This window comes from Heterodontus francisci, chromosome 16, assembly GCF_036365525.1.
Source record: "Heterodontus francisci isolate sHetFra1 chromosome 16, sHetFra1.hap1, whole genome shotgun sequence".
NCBI classification, from domain to species: Eukaryota; Metazoa; Chordata; class Chondrichthyes; order Heterodontiformes; family Heterodontidae; genus Heterodontus; species Heterodontus francisci.
This window is the reverse complement of record NC_090386.1, coordinates 91,346,203-91,368,369: the sequence shown is the minus strand read 5'-3', so window position 1 is coordinate 91,368,369 and position 22,167 is coordinate 91,346,203. Positions and strand designations below refer to the sequence as shown.

Genomic DNA, 22,167 nt, shown 5'->3' with positions numbered 1-22,167 from the left:
AGATGAGGAGAATGTTTTTTTTTTAATGCAGTGAACCATAGAACCACAGAAACATTATGGCAGAGAAGGAGGCCATTCAGCCCATCATGTCTGCGCCGACCAAAAAATCTAGCTACCCAATCTAATCCCTCCTTCCAGCACCTGGTCCGCGGCCTTGAGTGAAAATGACCTGGAATGCGCTGCCTGAAAGGGTGATTGAAGCAGATTGATGTCAATAGCATTCAAATGGCAATTGGATAAATACTTAAAAAGGAGAAATTTGCAGGGATATGGGGAGAGTGGGGCTAATTAGATAGCTTTAATCACACAGGTATGATGGGCTGAATGGCCTTCTTTTGAGCTGTTTGATTCTATGATAAGTCAGGATGGTGTATGGTGGTGTTCCTTTGAGGTTACTAATTGACTTTCTTAGTGATAGAGATCGTGGGGCTGGGAGGACAGGCAGTGCAGCCAAACTAATGCTGGTGAGTTGCCGTAGGGATCCTATAGATCCAACACACTGCAGCCAGGGTGTGCCGGTGATTAAGGAAGTTGGATATCGAGTCCACTGGCAGGGGCAGTGAGCTGCTTCCAACTGGATGATGTTGAACACCTTAGGTGGTGTTGTGGCAGTACACATCCCAGGCCAATGGTGAGATTTCAGTGGTGAAACAACTAGCGGCATTTGAGAATTTTTATTTTGAGGTTTGCCCCAGTGTTACAGCATGTGAGCTGAAAAGAGGAATGATCAGCTAAATAAAGTGAATGTTCTGCCTTGTTGAGATGTGGTCCCATTCAAGGGTTTCCAATCCATCAACAAAAACATGCTATTATATAGCATCATTAACAGCCGCAACACATTCCAAAGCACTTCATGGAAACATTATCAAAGAACAATTAATACCACAGAGACAGGTATTAGGACAGATGACCAAAAACTTGGTCAAAGAGGTAGTTTTGAAGGAATGTCTTAAACGAGGAAAGAGAGGTAGAGGTCAGAATGGAGGAGAGCAATTATCTGAGAGGGTTGTGGGGCTGGAGGAGATTACAGAGACAGGGAAGGGCAGGCCATGCAAGATTCAAACACAATAGTGTGAATTTTAAAATCTAAGATTTGCCAAACCGGAAGCCAATGTAGGTGAACGTGCACAGGAGTAATGGGTTAACGGGACTTGATGTGAGTTAGGATGGTTTCTTGGCTGTTAGCTCTGCATGAAGAGGTGGAAGTTGGTTCGAGTGAACTCCTGATGGATGGTGTTCAGGAAGTTGTCGGAATCCTCTGGGATTTCTCGGATGACTCTCTGGCTGGGAAAGCAGCCCTGCTCAGGGGTGTAGGTAAAGGAGAAGGTGCTGGAAAAGATGATTCCATCGCTCCTCATCAGAGAGAGGGGGACCGTGATGGGCTGCCGAAGCCAACGCCACTCACTGCTGTACGCACAGATATCGGGAACCACACAGATCACTGATTTGGGATTTCTGTGAAGGGAAGATATTGGATATATCAGAGTCCAGCTTTCCCCATTTCCAATTCTGAGCTGCCGTAACACCTCCCCCACCACCTCAGATACTCTCATATTCTCAGGGTCTTGTTAATTTCTTCTATTACGCTTCTTCCTATTGTCTCAGGTTATCACTTCAGACATTGAATCATTTCCTATTTTCCAGTTAAGTACTTTACAGATCATTCCACATCCCCTCTTCTGTGTGAGTGTGTGTATTTTTGTATAGCACATTTGTGTGTGTATATGTATATGTACATACTAAGGAGGTCACCTAATATATTTAAAATTCTGAAAGGGTTGATGGGGTCAGTATAGAGAAGGGAACTGAAATTATTCGACACCAGTACTGCCAAATGAGCTTGTAGTGAGGCGGCTGCCGATTTTTCACTATGCCAGTTTTTATTCTTATTTAGCTTGGAAAATATTGCCAGGGATTTTAATTTCAAAACAAGTAAAAGCCACAGGGAGACTGGGAAACGAGTCTCCAAAAAGAGGTTGAACTATTATTCTGTGAACTTCGACCTGTGGAAAGAAGATTGGGTGCGGTGGAAATTTGCCCGCCCATTCGCTATGAGCCTTTTTGAATGCTGGCACAAAACAATTTCACCCCCAAGGGGTTTCCAACTGTGGGAGAGTCCAATAGTGAGGAGGAAAGCCTTAGATTACAGGATGATGTAGATGGGATGGTAAAATGGGCGGAGAAGTGACAAATGGAATTTAATCCTGAGAAGTGTGAGGTGATGCATTTTGGGAGGACTAACAAGGCAAGGGAATATACAATGGATGGTAGGACCCTAGGAAATACAGAGGCTCAGAGGGACCTTGGTGTACTTGTCCATAGATCACTGAAGACAGCAGCACAGGTAGATAAGGTGGTTAGGAAGGCATATGGGATACTTGCCTTTATTAGCTGAGGAATAGAATATAAGAGGAGGGAGGTTATGATGGAGCTGTATAAAATGCTAGTTAGGCCCCAGCTGGAGTACTGTGTACAGTTCTGGGAACCACACTATATGGAGGATGTGATTGCACTGGAGTGGGTGCAGAGGAGATTCACCAGGATGTTGCCTGGGCTGGAGCATTTCAGCTATGAAGAAAGACTGAAAAGGCTAGGGTTGTTTTCCTTACAGCAGAGAAAGCTGAGGGGGGACACGATTGAGGTATACAAAATTATGAGGGGCATTGATAGGTTAGATAGGAAAAAACTTTTTCCCTTAACGGAGGGGTCAATAACTAGGGGGGCATAGATTTAAGGTCGGGGCAGGAGATTTAGAGGGGATTTGAGGAAAAGTTTTTTCACTCAGAGGGTGGTTGGAATCTGGAATACACTGCCTGAAGAGGTGGTAGAGGCAGGAACCCTCACAACATTTAAGAAGTATTTAGATGAGCACTTGAAACGCACTAGTACAAGGCTATGGGCCAAGTGCTGGCAAATGGGTTTAGAATAGTTAGGTGCCTGATGGCCGGCACAGACACGATGGGCTGAAGGGCCTGTTTCTGTGCTGTATAACTCTATGACCCTCTCCAAAGGACTAGGGAAACGTTCATCCTTTGCGATGACCACCTTATTACTGCTTGCAAGTTACTGCTTGGATATCATCTGCTGAGGAACACATCATCCGCCTGGGTTGTGGAGTTCTAGTCATCCTGGTGCGGCCACTATGTGAACGACGCGCCTACCTGGAAGGCGCAGGCCAGGGACGTGAAAGGCGGCCCGAGTGCCCATGAGGCGGTCATCAAGGCTCAGGGCCTCAATTTGGCCTCCATCGTCTTTCCGCCGTCGCATCTGGGAGCCGGGAAAGAAGCTCCACCGTGAGCTGGATGGCGACCACCAGCACAGTGTCAGCCTGGAGGATGCTGATATCGAGGAGGATGCTAATATCGAGGAGGATACTGATATCGAAGAGGATGTTGATATTGAGGAGGATGCTGATATCGAGGAGGATGTTGATATTGAGGAGGATGCTGATATCGAGGAGGATGCTGATATCGAAGAGGATGTTGATATTGAGGAGGATGCTGATATCGAGGAGGATGCTGATATCGAGGAGGATGTTGATATTGAGGAGGATGTTGATATTGAGGAGGATGCTGATATCGAGGAGGATGTTGATATTGAGGAGGATGTTGATATTGAGGAGGATGCTGATATCGAGGAGGATGTTGATATTGAGGAGGATGCTGATATCGAAGAGGATGTTGATATTGAGGAGGATGCTGATATCGAGGAGGATGCTGATATCGAGGAGGATGCTGATATCGAGGAGGATGTTGATATTGAGGAGGATGCTGATATCGAGGAGGATGTTGATATTGAGGAGGATGCTGATATCGAGGAGGATGTTGATATTGAGGAGGATGCTGATATCGAGGAGGATGCTGATATCGAAGAGGATGTTGATATTGAGGAGGATGCTGATATCGAGGAGGATGCTGATATCGAGGAGGATGTTGATATTGAGGAGGATGCTGATATCGAGGAGGATGTTGATATTGAGGAGGATGTTGATATTGAGGAGGATGCTGATATCGAGGAGGATGCTGATATCGAAGAGGATGTTGATATTGAGGAGGATGCTGATATCGAGGAGGATGCTGATATTGAGGAGGATGCTGATATCGAAGAGGATGTTGATATTGAGGAGGATGTTGATATTGAGGAGGATGCTGATATTGAGGAGGATGCTGATATCGAGGAGGATGCTGATATCGAGGAGGATATTGATATTGAGGAGGATGCTGATATCGAGGAGGATGTTGATATTGAGGAGGATGTTGATATTGAGGAGGATGCTGATATCGAGGAGGATGCTGATATCGAAGAGGATGTTGATATTGAGGAGGATGTTGATATTGAGGAGGATGCTGATATCGAGGAGGATGCTGATATCGAGGAGGATGTTGATATTGAGGAGGATGCTGATATCGAGGAGGATGCTGATATCGAGGAGGATGTTGATATTGAGGAGGATGTTGATATTGAGGAGGATGCTGATATCGAGGAGGATGTTGATATTGAGGAGGATGTTGATATTGAGGAGGATGTTGATATTGAGGAGGATGCTGATATCGAGGAGGATGCTGATATCGAGGAGGATGCTGATATCGAGGAGGATGTTGATATTGAGGAGGATGTTGATATTGAGGAGGATGTTGATATTGAGGAGGATGCTGATATCGAGGAGGATGCTGATATCGAGGAGGATGCTGATATCGAGGAGGATGTTGATATTGAGGAGGATGTTGATATTGAGGAGGATGCTGATATCGAGGAGGATGTTGATATTGAGGAGGATGTTGATATTGAGGAGGATGCTGATATCGAGGAGGATGTTGATATTGAGGAGGATGCTGATATCGAAGAGGATGTTGATATTGAGGAGGATGTTGATATTGAGGAGGATGCTGATATCGAGGAGGATGCTGATATCGAAGAGGATGTTGATATTGAGGAGGATGTTGATATTGAGGAGGATGTTGATATTGAGGAGGATGCTGATATCGAGGAGGATGTTGATATTGAGGAGGATGCTGATATCGAGGAGGATGCTGATATCGAGGAGGATGTTGATATTGAGGAGGATGCTGATATCGAAGAGGATGTTGATATTGAGGAGGATGTTGATATTGAGGAGGATGTTGATATTGAGGAGGATGCTGATATCGAGGAGGATGTTGATATTGAGGAGGATGCTGATATCGAGGAGGATGCTGATATCGAGGAGGATGTTGATATTGAGGAGGATGCTGATATCGAGGAGGATGTTGATATTGAGGAGGATGTTGATATTGAGGAGGATGCTGATATCGAGGAGGATGTTGATATTGAGGAGGATGCTGATATCGAGGAGGATGCTGATATCGAGGAGGATGTTGATATTGAGGAGGATGCTGATATCGAAGAGGATGTTGATATTGAGGAGGATGTTGATATTGAGGAGGATGCTGATATCGAGGAGGATGTTGATATTGAGGAGGATGCTGATATCGAGGAGGATGTTGATATTGAGGAGGATGTTGATATTGAGGAGGATGCTGATATCGAGGAGGATGTTGATATTGAGGAGGATGCTGATATCGAGGAGGATGTTGATATTGAGGAGGATGTTGATATCGAGGAGGATGCTGATATCGAGGAGGATGCTGATATCGAGGAGGATGTTGATATTGAGGAGGATGCTGATATCGAGGAGGATGTTGATATCGAGGAGGATGCTGATATCGAGGAGGATGCTGATATCGAGGAGGATGTTGATATTGAGGAGGATGCTGATATCGAGGAGGATGTTAATATTGAGGAGGATGTTGATATTGAGGAGGATGCTGATATCGAGGAGGATGCTGATATCGAAGAGGATGTTGATATTGAGGAGGATGCTGATATCGAGGAGGATGCTGATATCGAGGAGGATGTTGATATTGAGGAGGATGCTGATATCGAGGAGGATGTTGATATTGAGGAGGATGTTGATATTGAGGAGGATGCTGATATCGAGGAGGATGCTGATATCGAAGAGGATGTTGATATTGAGGAGGATGCTGATATCGAGGAGGATGCTGATATCGAGGAGGATGTTGATATTGAGGAGGATGCTGATATCGAGGAGGATGTTGATATTGAGGAGGATGTTGATATTGAGGAGGATGCTGATATCGAGGAGGATGCTGATATCGAAGAGGATGTTGATATTGAGGAGGATGCTGATATCGAGGAGGATGTTGATATTGAGGAGGATGTTGATATTGAGGAGGATGCTGATATCGAGGAGGATGCTGATATCGAGGAGGATGTTGATATTGAGGAGGATGTTGATATTGAGGAGGATGCTGATATCGAGGAGGATGCTGATATCGAGGAGGATGTTGATATTGAGGAGGATGCTGATATCGAGGAGGATGCTGATATCGAAGAGGATGTTGATATTGAGGAGGATACTGATATCGAGGAGGCCGTGCAGGCTCTGAGCTGGCCCGCTTGCCAGGGTCGCGACCCCTGCCGGACGCTTCCCCCCTTCTCCCCTGCACCACTCCCCCCCCTACACCACTTCCCCCCTAGCACCCCTTCCCCCACACCCTCCCCCTCCCCCCTGCAACCCCTTCCCCCTCGCACCCCCTTCCCCTCACCTCCTCCCCACTCCCAGCTCACCCCCCGTACCCCCACACCCCCCGCACCTCCTCCCCCCTCGCACCCCCTTCCCAGCTCACCGCCTCCCCCCTCACACTCCCTACCCCTCTCACACCCCCTTCCCAGCTCACCCCTGCACCCCCTTCCCCCCACACACCCCTGCCAGCTCACCCCCTCGCACCCCCTCCCACTTGCACCATCTTCACCCTCACACCCCCTTCCCCTGCTCCCCCTCGCACCCCCTTCTCCCCTCCCCCTCCCCCTGCACCCCTCCGCCCTCGCACTTCCGCCCCCCGGCACCCACCGCATCCCCTTCCCCCGCACCCTGTCCCCCCTTCCCTCTCCCTCCATGAAATCGCACAGCTTATTTGTTAGCTCCTATCCCTGTGCAGGGGCCCTAACAACCCCACTGCCTTGTGGGCGTCTCGGGAGAGACCAAGACTAAGGGAGTAAACCCTAACAGAAAATCCAGAGCGGAACCCCGTAGGCGATCATGTGCCACCTTTGGCATGTTTCCGGCAGTTCCTGCAGCCATACCGGTGCCAAACGTCGTGCTCTGCACTCCTTTAGACCCCACCAGGAAGGCCGAGAGGAGGTTTTGACGCTTGGGCAACTCACAACCTCCATACATCCGCCCAGGCATGCATCATGGAGAGGTCACACCATAGTTGACTCACAGCGACCAAAACAACATGGAAGGCAGCAGTTATGGGCTATAAGTCCAGCTCAATTGGCGTAGAGATTGGCCGCCACGGGTTGCCTTTGTCGGTGGGAGAGGTCATCGCATCTCACTGGACAGCTACTGCCCACCTCAAACCGGGCAGCCCCCGGTCAGTAAGGTTCTGTACCGCCACAGTCCACCTGCTTCAATGGGTGCTTGGAGCTGAGGGTCATTGCCCGAATAGTGGACTGTAACACCGCACAAACAGCACGACAAAAAAAGGAAAGAAGGTACCGGCCCTTCGTTTTGCAAGCTGGAATGTCAGAACATGTGTCCTGGCCTGTTGGAAGACCTTACACAAATCAACGATTCTCGGAAGACCACCATCATTAACAACTAGCTCAGTAGACTCAATGTGGACATTGCAGCACTTCAGGAGACACACCTCCCTGCGAGCGGATCTCTAAGAGAGCAAGATTACACCTTCTTCTGGAAGGGTAGGGATCCTGAAGAACCAAGACAGCATGGAGTGGGCTTCGCCATCAGAAACTCTTTGCTCAGCATGATAGAGCCACCTTCAAATGACTCGGAACGCATACTGTCCATCCGACTGTTCACCGCCTCTGGTCCAGTATGCCTATTCAGCATCTATGCTCCAACACTGTGCGCCCCACCTGAAGCTAAAGACCAGTTCTACGAGGAACTCCGTAATATCATTAGTAGCATTCCCAATACCGAACATTTGTTCCTGCTGGGGGACTGTAACGCCAGGGTTGGGGCCGACCATGACTCATGGCCCTCCTGCCTTGGGCGCTATGGCATTGGAAGGATGAATGAGAATGGACAGAGACTGCTGGAGTTGTGTACCTATTACAACCTTTGCATCACCAACTCGTTCTTTCATACTAAACCCTGTCACCAGGTTTCATGGAGGCACCCAAGATCACGTCGTTGGCACCAGCTGGACCTCATCGTCACAAGGCGAGCCTCTATAAACAAACAGCGTCCAAATCACACGCAGCTTCCACAGTGCGGACTGTGACACCGACCACTCCCTGGTGTGCAGCAAGGTTAGACTCAAACCAAAGAATACAGACTGGTTTCAATCTCACTTTGAAGAGCTGGAGCCTGTCATAGCCGCTAAGCGCATTGCACTATTGAACTACAAGAAAGCCCCCAGCGAGTTAACATCCGTAGCACTTAAAGTAGCCAGAAGCGCTGCACAAAGAACAGCCAGGCGCTGCGCAAATGACTACTGGTAACACCTATGCAGTCATATTCAACTGGCCTCCGACACCGGAAACATCAGAGGAATGTATGATGGCATTAAGAGAGCTTTTGGGCCAACCATCAGGAAGATCGCCCCCCTCAAGTCTAAATCAGGGGACACGATCACTGACCAACGCAAGCAAATGGACCGCTGGGTGGAGCGCTACCTAGAACTGTACTCCAGGGAAAATGTTGTCACTGAGACCGCCCTCAATGCGGCCCAGTCTCTGTCAGTCATGGATGAGCTGGGTGAACAGCCAACAAAATCGGAATTCAGTGATGCCATTGATTCTCTAGCCAGTGGAAAAGCCCCTGGAAAGGACGGCATTACCCCTGAAATAATCAAGAGTGCCAAGGCTGCTATACTCTCAGCACTCCATGAACTGCTTTGCCTGTGCTGGGATGAGGGAGCAGTACCACAGGACATGCGCGATGCCAATATCATCACCCTCTATAAGAACAAGGGTGACCGCGATGACTGCAACAACTACCGTGGAATCTCCCTGCTCAGCATAGTGGGGAAAGTCTTCGCTCGAGTAGTTTTAAATAGGCTCCAGAAGCTGGCTGAGCGCGTCTATCCTGAGGCACAGTGTGGCTTTCGAGCAGAGAGATCCACCATTGACATGCTGTTCTCCCTTCGCCAGCTGCAGGAGAAATGCCGTGAACAACAGATGCCCCTCTACATTGCTTTCATAGATCTCACCAAAGCCTTTGACCTCGTCAGCAGACGTGGTCTCTTCAGACTACTAGAAAAGATCGGATGTCCACCAAAGCTACTAAGTATCATCACCTCATTCTATGACAATATGAAAGGCACAATTCAGCATAGCGGCACCTCATCAGACCCCTTTCCTATCCTGAGTGGTGTGAAACAGGGCTGTGTTCTCGCACCTACACTGTTTGGGATCTTCTTCTCCCTGCTGCTCTCACATGCGTTCAAGTCTTCAGAAGAAGGAACTTTCCTCCACACAAGATCAGGTTGTTCAACCTTGCCCGTCTTAGAGCGAAGACCAAAGTATGGAAGGTCCTCATCAGGGAACTCCTCTTTGCTGATGATGCTGCTTTAACATCCCACACAGCAGAGTGTCTGCAGAGACTCATTGACAGGATTGCGGCTGCCTGCAACGAATTTGGCCTAACCATCAGCCTCCAGAAAACGAACATCATGGGACAGGACATCAGAAATGCTCCATCCATCAATATCGGCGACCCATGCTCTGGAAGTGGTTCAAGAGTTCACCTACCTTGGCTCAACTATCACCAGTAACCTGTATCTCGATGCAGAAATCAACAAGCGCATGGGAAAGGCGTCCGCTGCTATGTCCAGACTGGCCAAGAGAGTGTGGGAAAATGGTGCACTGACACAGAACACAAAAGTCCAAGTGTATCAAGCCTGTGTCCTCAGTACCTTGCTCTACGGCAGCGAGGTCTGAACAACGTATGTCAGCCAAGAGCGACGTCTCAATTCATTCCATCTTCACTGCCTCCGGAAAATCTTTGGCATCAGGTGGCAGGACCGTATCTCCAACGCAGAAGTCCTCGGGGCGGCCAACAACCCCAGCATATACACCCTACTGAGCCAGCGGCGCTTGAGATGGCTTGGCCATGTGAGCCGCATGGAAGATGGCAGGATCCCCAAAGACACATTGTACAGCGAGCTCGTCGCTGGTATCAGACACACCGGCCGTCCATGTCTCCGCTTTAAAGACGTCTGCAAACGCGACATGAAGTTCTGTGACATTGATCACAAGTCGTGGGAGTCAGTTGCCAGTGATCGCCAGAGCTGGCGGACAGCCATAAAGGCGGGGCTAAAGAGTGGCGAGTCGAAGAGACTTAGCAGTTGGCAGGAAAAAGACAGAAGCGCAAGGAGAGAGCCAACTGTGTAACAGCCCCGACAACCAATTTTATCTGCAGCGCCTGTGGAAAAGCCTGTCACTCTAGAATTGGCCTTTATAGCCACTCGAGGCGCTGCTTCACAAACCACTGACCACCTCCAGGCGCGTATCCATTGTCTCTCAAGACAAGGAGGCCAAAGAAGATAACTCTATCACTCTAAAACTATAGCCCATAAATGTAAGATAGCCACTAATAAATTCAATAGGGAATTTCAGAGAAACATCTTTACTCAGAGAGTGGTGAGAATGTGGATCTCACTGCCACAGGAAGCAGAATAAAATTGATGCATTTAAGGGGAAGCTAGATAAACACATCAGGGAGGAAGGAATAGAAAGATATTTAGATAAGATGAGCTGAAGTAGGGTGGGAAAAGGCTCTTGTGGAGCATGAATGTCAGTACATAATGACAAGAACAACCTTTTCCCTGTGTCTCAGTGATAACTCCCTAAAGTAGTAAATATGTTTACACCACACTTTCGTTACAACTGTGACTGTTAACTGATAGCAGGAGAATCTGGCCCATATAAGGTGAACCACAAAACACTTCACCCTTTTGATACTTAAATATGAAAATGTAAAGCCATAGTTAGCTTAAAGGCCAGCTCAGGTCTGTAACTGAAATCCGACCTGAGCCCAACAGACCCACACCCGACCCGAGCCCAATCCGGCCTGAGTCCTTTCATTTTTTCCCGCGCCTGACCAGACCCAACCATCCGTTAACCTAGCTTAACATTTTTCACTTTGTTCCTTATCTGCACAAACTTTAAAAAACTGTAACTAAACAACTTTTCAAGTCCAAAAAGTACATTAACATTGGAGCCACACATCAGAGGTGATAGAGTGTGTCCAACCGGGCCGACCCGACCCCAGCCCGAATGCCGGACCCGGAAGAGTGACCCGACCCGGACCCGACACGTCATTTTGTCCCGTTGGATTCGGGGTGGGTAGCCACGCTCTAGTTGAGTTATCTTTTTGAAAAACAAATTTTTACGCAGCGAGTTATTCTGATCTGGAATGCGCTGTCTGAAAAGATGGTGGAAGCACATCCAATAGCAACTTTCAAAAGGGAACTGGATAAATACTTGAAAAGGAAACACTTTCAGGGCTATGGAGAAAGGTCAGGGAGTGCGGGATGGATCAGATAGTTTTTCAAAGACCCAGCACAGGAGTGATGGACCTAATGGCCTCCTTCTGTGCAATACAATTCTATGAATACCAAAAAGACATTGTTCTAAAACCCAGCAGGGGTGAGTACAGTCAGCTCAAGATGCCTGCAAATATAGTATGATTTCTCGTGTCAGTCTTACCTGTACATGGTTTCTGCCTCCACATCACCAAACCACACTTTCAAGTTTGGACTGAAGCTTTCCCCTTGTACTTCTAACATGGCTACATCACCTCCTCCATTCAGCTTGGGAAAAGAGAGAACAAACTGTGGCATATTACAGTAATAGAAGCATGGCCTGCAAGGTTATTGGGGTCAAGAACAAACATAAAGGATTGTCCAGTGAGGACATAGTCTTTCAACCATGTGAGCAAGAACCCCAGCACTGGCTCAAATAAATCCAACATTTCCTTGCTCATATTTTTGCCCTTTTTCCCCTTCTCTCTTTCTCAATTGGGTCTTTAGGAAGGATGCCAAGACCACAATGAAGAAGCCCACTGAGATGACACCAGACAAAATGAGACTTTTTTCATTCAAACAAGGATTAAGAGATCTGGTAAAGGCCATCTTTTAAGTGCGATGTCAAACCAAAACTCCATCTGTCCTCACTAGCAAAGATCTCATGGCATTATTTCGTAGAGGTTGAGGGGAATTTTTCCCCAGTGTCCTGCCCAACATTTATCCCTTAACCAACATTAGTAAAAAAAAACAGATTATCTGGTCATTTAACTCATTGCTGCTTGATGGACCTAAATGTGTGAAAATTGGATGCACCATTTTCTACATTACAACAGTGACTGCACTTCAAAAAGTACATCATTGACTGTAAGGTGCTTTGGGGGGTCCTGAGGTGACTAAAGGCACCATAGAAACACAAGTTCTTTCTTTCTGCCAGCCTCTGAGATATGTGTTCAATCTGCTCTTTCTTGGTGGTAGTGCCTGGATTCTGGTTAGCACCACCTTCAAAGACCATAACTGACATGTGGAACTCATAATTTGAGATATTGCAGATATTCTGACCTCCCTCTTGCACGATGGCAGGGGGTTTCCACTGGCCATTTAGAATGGGTGCCTCTCAAATGCCGTTACAAGGCAGGGGCCATCCGCCCCTTTTATATGCTAATGTCCCCATCCCTGCAGCTTGGAATGCAGTCAGCATCTCCCCCCGGGAATGGCAGTGAGTTCTGCTCCACTGCACTCCCACCAGCAGAGCAGCGCTCCCAGAACTTCAGGCCCTGCTGTCTTGTGCTCAAATTAATTATTTTCCAGGACTTCAGATCCCTAGAACATTACCAGGAATGTTAGCATAGTGGGTATGTTACTGGACTAGTGATCCAGAGGTGTGGACTAACGATTCAGAGACATGAGTTCAAATCCCACCGGATTGTCACAAAAACCCAACTGGTTTACAAACTTCCTTTAGGGAGGGAAATCTGCCATATTTACCCAGTCTGGCGTACATGTGACTCCAGACCCACAGCAATGTGATTGACTCTTAACTGCCCTCTGAAATGGCCTAGCAAGCCACTCAGTTGTTAACAAGGTGGCTCACAACCATCTTCTCAAGGGCAATTAGGAATGAGCAATAAATGCTGGCCTTGCCAGCAATGTCCACATCCCATGAATGAATAAAATAATTGAACCCCATCCTTCTCTGTGTCCTCCTACAGTTCGTAGACTTGGCTGGATCGCAGTGAATCACCTCTTCCTGATTTGTCTGGTCCTCCCTCCTACTCTCTTCAATCTTGCTGATGTCCTGTAGCATTGACCTTGGCCCCTTGAACTAGGTTTCTCAGTTTTAGTAACTAAACCCCGGGGGCAGCACCAAGTGTTAAATACCATCTGTAATATTCTCTGACTTCACCAAACAGATCCTACCTCAAGGCTGCTGATGATGGGAATGGGGGTGACAGGAATGTGAAGTTGTGCCAGACTCTCACTGAACGTGTATTCCACAGTCTCGGTGCCAATAATTGTCCAGCACGCACCATCATTCAACACTTCCCTGCTGGCTTCCTTGGAGCAAGGGGTCGCCTTTTAAAGGTCACAAAAAAACATCAGGTCAAAGTTGAGTTCTCCGAGAGGCAGTGAATTAGATTCTGTTGGTTACTTATTCAAATTCTAGACTCTGTCCAACAAACACCTTCATTATCCAACACTGAGATATTGCCATTATAAGTTTATTCCCCTTATGAAAGATTAATCTCCTGTCGGGAGAAACCCATGAGAAAAATCATAGGGCCACTGAAACAAATGTGCATTTATTTTGAATATTCTTTGTACACTTTTGATTATTAGTTATAAAAATAGTGGAAATGGGGGGATAAAGGCTGTTTGAGAGTCAAGATTCATCCAATCAAGAGACAAAGAGCCTTTTAGCTTTCCATTTGGCATGGGAAGGCAGGGCAACACGGGGATGGACATGTTGGGTGACCAATGGTCAGAGGTGTAGGGCGGGGCCAGTCAGAGGCAGGAGGTCATGTGATGCATCCAATCAGAGTTGGCAACTTGATCCTCTGCTCGTTGCACCCAAGCAATCCAATTCCGTTAGCCGCAGGAATGCAATGCTTGTCATCAATGCTACCTGAAATTGTATGATGTTCTCATTGGAAAGGCACAGGTACATCCTGTTGGTGTCCTTGATGTGAAAGGCGCACTTGTGAAGTTGAGAGACAGGTTCGTCCACATCCAGCACTGCATGCTGCTTGTTCACTTTCCGAATGATCTATCCGCACAATTAATCACAGTGAGAAACAAATTATTGTTCCATTATCAAGCCATCTCTTAGCGCAAGAATGTAAAACTATCTACTCTTTTAATCAACTTCACATGCAGAGTATTAAGCCAGCTATCCTGGCTGGCAGGGATTTTAGGCCCAATTTGAAATCAATAGAATTAAAAATGGGGAGAGATGGGCTGGTGATTTGGTCTCACCCAACAACAACAACAACAACAACAACAACTTGCATTTATATAGCGCCTTTATGATAGTAAAACATCCCATGATGCTTCACAGGTGTGTTATCAAAATCTACCCTGTTGCCTCGACTGACCTGTGAAGTGGCCTCGCAAACCACTCAGTCACACCAGGGTCAGGGCCTGGACAATAAATGCCAACCTTGCCACATCCTGGGTATATCTTTTTTTGATTTCCAGCCAGACCAATCAGGCTCCAGGTTCAGTATTTAAATTCAGATGGAGTCAGAATCCTGAAATCGGAGACGGCAACTAGGCCAGTTTGGGAAATGCACACAACACATATACACAACACAGACAAACACACAAACACCCAAACACCCACCAACAAACACACAAACACACACCAACAAACACACAAACACACACCAACAAACACACAAACCCACAAACACACACACCCACAAACACACACACCCACAAACACACAAACCCAAACACACACACCCACAAACACACACCAACAAACACACAAACCCAAACACACACACCCACAAACACACACCAACAAACACACACCAACAAACACACAAACCCAAACACACACACCCACAAACACACACCAACAAACACACACCAACAAACACACAAACCCAAACACCCACAAACACACACACCCACAAACACACACCAACAAACACACACCCACAAACACACACACCCACAAACACACACCCACAAACACACACACCCACAAACACCCAAACACACACACACACCCACAAGCACCCAAACACCCACAAACACCCAAACACCCAAACACACACACACACACAAACACAAACACAAACACACAAACACACACCAACAAACACACACACACACAAACACCCACAAACAAACACACACACACACAAACCCAAACACACACACCCACAAACACACACACACAAACACCCACCAACAAACACACAAACCCAAACACACACACCCACAAACACCCACCAACAAACACACAAACCCAAACACACACACCCACAAACACACACACACAAACACCCACCAACAAACACACAAACACACACACAAACCCAAACACATACACCCACAAACACACACACACACAAACACCCACCAACAAACACACAAACCCAAACACACACACCCACAAACACCCACCATCAAACACACAAACACACACACCAACAAACACACACACCCACAAACACCCAAACACCCATCAACAAACACACACACCCAAACACACAAACCCAAACACACACACACACAAACCCACAAACACATACACACACAAACACACACACAAACACAAACACACACACACAAACCCAAACACACACACCCACAAACACACACACACAAACCCACAAACACATACACACACAAACACACACATAAACACAAACACACACACCCACAAACACCCAAACACAAACCCACACACAAACCCAAACACTCACACCCACAAACACACACACACACAAACAAATGCACACACAAACACACACACAAACCCAAACACTCACACCCACAAACACACACACACAAACCCAAACACTCACACCCACAAACACACCCACCCACAAACACCCACACACAAACCCACACACAAACCCACACACAAACCCACACACAAACCCACACAAACACACACACAAACCCAAACACAAACCCAAACACACACACCCACAAACACACACACAAACCCAAACACCCACCCACAAACACACACACATACATATACACACACATACACATACATACACACACGTGAGGAAAGGAATGGGCTCGACTACGATGCACATTTTCTCTCCAGTCCCCCTCCCCTGGGGCAATAAATTGCTGGCATGCTGCCCCGGGGCAATGCACAATAACACATGGTAGTGAGGTTTCGGGGGGAGCTGTCAAAGCCCCATGGACCTGTATCCTGGCAATAGTGATTATCTCACATAGAATATACAGCACAGAAACAGGCCATTCGGCCCAACCCGTCCATGCCAGTGTAGGAGAGAAAAGAGGGGGAGAAAAGGAAATAAAATGAGAGGGGGAGTGGAGAAGAAATGTTATATGCACTTAACATTTAGCCACATCGAACATGAATAATATTTTTCTGAAAGTTACAATTTTGCCAAAACTGCCAATAATTTAATAATGGCTTTTTGTTGTGTATGGACCTCTCATTTTAGGGAATATCTTAAAACAGAAACATCAAAACAAGCAGTAATATTGAGGATTACTGGACATAAAGTCTAAACTGAATCTACAGAAGATGGTCATACCATGCTCGGTAGGGAGACTCCCGAGGTGCTGCAAACTAATTTGACGGCTGAGCCGTATCTGATGTATCCATCACGAGGACAGAATTCGCCCCTTTGACACTGATCATTCTCTGCACAGGAAACAAGAGGATTAGGGTGGGGTGGATGGCACAAAGTGGAGTCCCCTGTGTATCCCAGCAACGGTTTCATAGAATCTTACAGCACAGAAGGAGGCCATTCAGCCCATCATGTCTGTGCAGCTCTTTGGAAGAGCGATCCTAGTAATCCCATCAACACACACCACCCCTAACCCCAACCCCAACCATGCTGCCCTTTCCCCATAGCCCAACTACTTTATTTCCTTTCTACTTGAAAGCTATCATCGAATCTGCTTCCAGCATCCTTTCAGGCAATACATTCCAAATCACAACAGCTCACTGTGCAAAAAGAAATTATCCTCATCTCCCCTCTGGTTCTTTTGCGAATCACCTTAAATCTGTGTCCTCTGGTTAACATAGAACATAGAACATAGAACAGTACAGCACAGTACAAGCCCTTCGGCCCACGATGTTGTGCCGAACTTTTAACCTACTCTAAGATCAAACTAACTACCTACCCTTCATTCTACTATCATCCATGTACCTATCCAAGAGTCGCTTAAATGCCCCTAATGTATCTGCTTCTACTACCACCGCTGGCAGCGCATTCCACGCACCCACCACTCTCTGTGTAAAGAACCTACCTCTGACATCTCCCCGAAACCTTCCTCCAATCACCTTAAAATTATGCCCCCTGGTGATAGCCCTTTCCACCCTGGGAAAAAGTCTCTGGCTATCCACTCTATCTATGCCTCTCATCATCTTGTACCCCTCTATCAAGTCACCTCTCATCCTTCTTCGCTCCAATGAGAAAAGCCTTAGCTCCCTCAATCTTTCTTCGTAGGACATGCCCTCCAGTCCAGGCAGCATCCTGGTAAATCTCCTCTGCACCCTCTCTAAAGCTTCCACATCCTTCCTATAATGAGGCGACCAGAACTGAACACAATATTCCAAGTGTGGTCGAACCAGGGCCTTATAGAGCTGCAGCATAACCTCGTGGCTCTTAAACTCAATCCCCCTGTTAATGAAAGCCAACACACCATACACCTTCTTAACAACCCTATCAACTTGGGTGGCAACTTTGAGCGATCTATGGACAAGGTTACTGAACCTCTTGTCAGTGGAAACAGCTCCATACTTACTGTATCAAAACCCTTTGTAATTTTGAATACCTATTAAATATCCCCAACCCTCTCCTCTCAAAGCCCAGCTTCTCCGCTATCATTATGTAACTGGATTCCCCCTTCCCTGGTACTATTCTAGTAAATCTCCTCCGCACCCTCTCCTACATGTCCTTCAAGAAGTGTGGAGCCCAGAATTAGACACAATGAACTGTATTTTCTTCCCTGCCCGATGTCGGGCTCTGTGGGGGGCTGGGGAGGGGGGGCAGAAAATCAGAGCGGCAGCAGCCAGCCACAGAACCCAACGCCAGGATTGCCAGGATTGCCAGGCCCAATCTTACCAGCGGCGAGGAAGCTCCGTGGCACGCCCTCCGCCGCTCTGTGACAGGACCCGATTTTACAAACTTAAATTAGCTGTTTGCATTAACTAATTAAAATCTAACCTATCGTGATCTTACCTGCTGTTCCGAATCTTCAGTGCCATGGGCGGCACTCAAGCGTCTTCACTTTCCCATCTAGCGAAAGCTGGCGCCACCGAGGTGGGGAGGGGGGGGGGGGGGGAACTCAGCATTTGTTGTGTAGTGCGGAGTTGTGGGGGGGTGGGGGGGTGCAAGGGGTGAACTGTGCACTTAGTGCAGTTGGAGGGGGTCACCGAGGCTGCCCCCCGCCACATGATTGAGGTGGGGGCTGGGTCCGCCCTGTATATGATAATGAGTCACCGGGGTCAACATCGTGGCAGTGTGGTGGACCATGCATGCTGGCTACCATTTTTTAACACCACAAGATTCAGTCCAATACTCCAGCCGAGACCTAACCAGTGATTTATGAAAGTTTGCGTAACAATTTGTAAAGTTCAGATAACTGCACTATTATTTTCCACCAGAAGCATCTCCTGCAAAGGCTGATGCAAGTCACAGTGAACTCTTACCCAAGTGCAGAGTGAAAGCTGCCCACTGCCTGGCACTGGCGATGAACTCTTCCCCCTCCACGCAGAGGTACCGTGTACTGACCGTTTGGGATCGCAGGCGATTAAACAAAGCCACTTTGGATCCTGAAGGGATACACACTGAGCACAATGATTAAACACAGTGAATAACTTGTGACTAGAAGAGATTGGGCTTAGTGACAAGCTCCTGAACAGGGGTTGCTTAAATGGCGCCATTAAGCATGGTGTTAGCTGTGGCTCAGGAGGCAGCACTCATGCTTCTGAGTGGGTTCGAGTCCCACTCCAGAGGCTCGGACATGTAATCTGACAATCCAATGCAGTACTGAGGGAATGATCCCTCTGTCCACAAGCTTTTAAAATCCAAACTAGACAACACTTCTCACCTCTCCACTGGTGAGGAGCCCTAGGTCAGGGGTCGGAAACCTTCATAACAAGAAGAGCCATTTTTTAAGTTTAGTCAGAAGCACAATATCTTAAGAGCCATAATGCTATTACTCAAATGCCAATAATAATGAAAAACAAGCGAGAGACATATTACAACAACATTTTAAAGGTTTTTACAAAAAAGGTGTTAATTAAATGCTACATTCTCACAAGTACAATGTTAATAAAAGTTTTAAAATACGAAACATTTAATTACCGTCAAAAATAATTTGATCAATCAAGGTCGGGAGCCGCACAAGTCCTTAATGAGCCTCATGTGACTCCAGGGCCACAGGTTGCAGACCCCTGAGCTAGGTGATATCTTGCCAGAGGAGGGTACAGTCATAGGATCATGGAATAGTACAACACAGAAGGAGGCCATTCAGACCATCAAATCTGTTCCTTCAAAGAACAACTCCACAATTTTAAAAAAAAACTTAGAAACAAATTGATGAGAACCCAGAATTGATGAAACTTCAATCAAACAAATCTTACAGATATAGCCTCCTCATTCAGAGATAACAGTTGGTGTCAGGATTTGGAGGCACTCTGAATGATTTATTACATTGTTACGGACAGGTGGGAAATGATAGGGATGGGTTCCCTTTTTCACCTCTCAACTGACCGAAGGCAGCGTTTTGTTAAAAAAGATGTTTTATCCCCTGAGCGTTTTAATGGTCAACAAACAGACAGATGACAGGTTTCCTCGTAAGTTTAAAAGAAAGATAAATGTTTATTATACAACATTGGCCAGGCTAGGCTTGTATCCGCTGGAATTTAGAAGAGTAAGAGGCGACTTGATTGAAACATATAAGATCCTGAGGGGTCTTGACAGGGTGGATGTGGAAAGGATGTTTCCCCTTGTGGGAGAATCTAGAACTAGGGGTCACTGTTTAAAAATAAGGGGTCGCCCATTTAAGACAGAGATGAGGAGACATTTTTTTTCTCTCAGAGGGTCGTGAGTCTTTGGAATTCTCTTCCTCAAAAAGCGGGCGGAAGCAGAGTCTTTGAATATTTTTAAGGCAAAGGTAGATAGATTCTCGATAAGCAAGGGGGTGGAAGGTTTTCGGGGGTAGGTGGAAATGTGACCCAGGTTTGAGTCTGGGTACTGCCTGTGCGGAGTTTGCAAGTTCTCCCTGTGACCGCGTGAGTTTTCGCCGGGTGCTCCGGTTTCCTCCCACAGCCAAAGACTTGCAGGTTGATAGGTAAATCTGTCATTATAAATTGCCCCTAGTATGGGTAGGTGGTAGGGGAATTGAGGGAAGATGGGGATGTGGTAGGAATATGGGATTAATGTGGGATTATTATAAATGGGTGGTTGATGGTCGGCACAGACTCGGTGGGCTGAAGGGCCTGTTTCAGTGCTGTATCACTAAATAAATAAAATAAATAATCAGTTCAGCCGTGAACTTATTGAATGACAGAGCAGGCTCGAAGGGCCAAGTGGCCTACTCCTGCTCCCAATTTGTATGTTTGTATGTATCTGAAAATGTACACTACTTCACCCACTCTCACACGCATACAGATATATATACACACATGAGAAAAAATAGAGATTAAAAGATAACACGCATTTAGGTCGATCACCAGTACGTGCTATGTCGCACAATGATTTTTTTAATACTGACCTCTCAAATCTATTTTGCTTTGTAGGAAAAGTGCCCGTTTTGGGTTTTTTCATAAGTTCCTTATATAATTCATAAATTCTTCTTGCGTGAGCATGACAACATAGAAAGAGAAACTTGCATTTATATAGCACCTGTCATAACCTTAGGATGTCCCAAAGTGCTTAAAAGCTAATTAAGTGCTTTTGAAGTGTAGCTACTGCTGTAATGTAGGAAATGCAGCAGCCAATCTTTGCACAGCAAGCTCCCACAAACAACACTGAGATAATGACCAGATAATCTGTTTTTTTAGAGCTGTTGATTGAGGGATAAATATTGGCCAGGACACCAGAGATAACTCCCTGCTCATCTTCGAAATAGTGCTAAGGGATTGTTTATGCCCAGCTGAGAGGGCAGACAGGGCCTCGGTTTAACGTCTCATCCAAAAGATGACAATCTCTAACAGTGCAACACTCCCTGAGTACTGCATTGGAGTGTCAGCCTAAATTATGTGCTCAAGCGCCTGGAGTGGGACTCGAACCCACGATCTTTTGAGGTGAGCCACAGTTGACATTAGTACCATAGAAAAGTTACGGCACAGAAAGACACCGTTTTATACAGTTCCGTATTAAATCCCTGCTGTTGTATTCTATACCTCGGCCAATAAAGGAAAGCATTCCATATGCCTTCTTCACCAATTTATCTACCTGTCCTGCCATCTATAGGGACCTGTGGACATGCACTCCAAGGTCTCTCACTTCTTCTACCCCTCTCAAAATCTTCCTGTTTATTGTGTATTCCTTGCTTTGTTTGCCCTCCCCAAATGCATTACCTCACACTTCTCCAGATTGAATTCCATTTGCCACTTTTCTGCCCACTCAACCAAACCATTGATATCATTCTGGAGTCTACAGCTATCCTCTTCACTATCAAATACATGGCCAATTTTTGTGTCATCTGCAAATTTCTTAATCATGCCTCCCACATCATTAATATATGCTACAAACAGCAAGGGACCCAACACTGAGACCTGTGGAACGCCACTGGAAACCGCTTTCCATTCACAAAAACATCCGTCGACCATTACCCTTTGTTTCCTGTCACTGAACCAATTTTGGATCCAACTCACCTCACCACATTCCCCTGTATCCCATGGGCTTTTACTTTTCCGACCAGTCTGCCA

The 22,167-nt window shown here is 46.7% G+C and overlaps 1 protein-coding gene across 1 annotated transcript in view; it reads right to left on the bottom strand.

Annotated features, from left to right (window-relative positions):
- Positions 1-856: 856 nt before the first annotated feature.
- Positions 857-22,167, bottom strand: part of rbpjl (recombination signal binding protein for immunoglobulin kappa J region-like) — a 71,220-nt gene continuing 49,909 nt past the window's right edge. The window contains exons 7-13 of the mRNA XM_068048631.1: positions 18,940-19,077; positions 18,470-18,472; positions 16,814-16,923; positions 14,182-14,322; positions 13,476-13,631; positions 11,740-11,843; positions 857-1,455 (exon numbers count right to left, since the gene is read on the bottom strand). Of these exons, the coding sequence (XP_067904732.1) occupies positions 1,182-1,455; positions 11,740-11,843; positions 13,476-13,631; positions 14,182-14,322; positions 16,814-16,923; positions 18,470-18,472; positions 18,940-19,077 (926 nt within the window). The 3' untranslated portion in view covers positions 857-1,181. The remainder of the gene's footprint in view (positions 1,456-11,739; positions 11,844-13,475; positions 13,632-14,181; positions 14,323-16,813; positions 16,924-18,469; positions 18,473-18,939; positions 19,078-22,167) is intronic.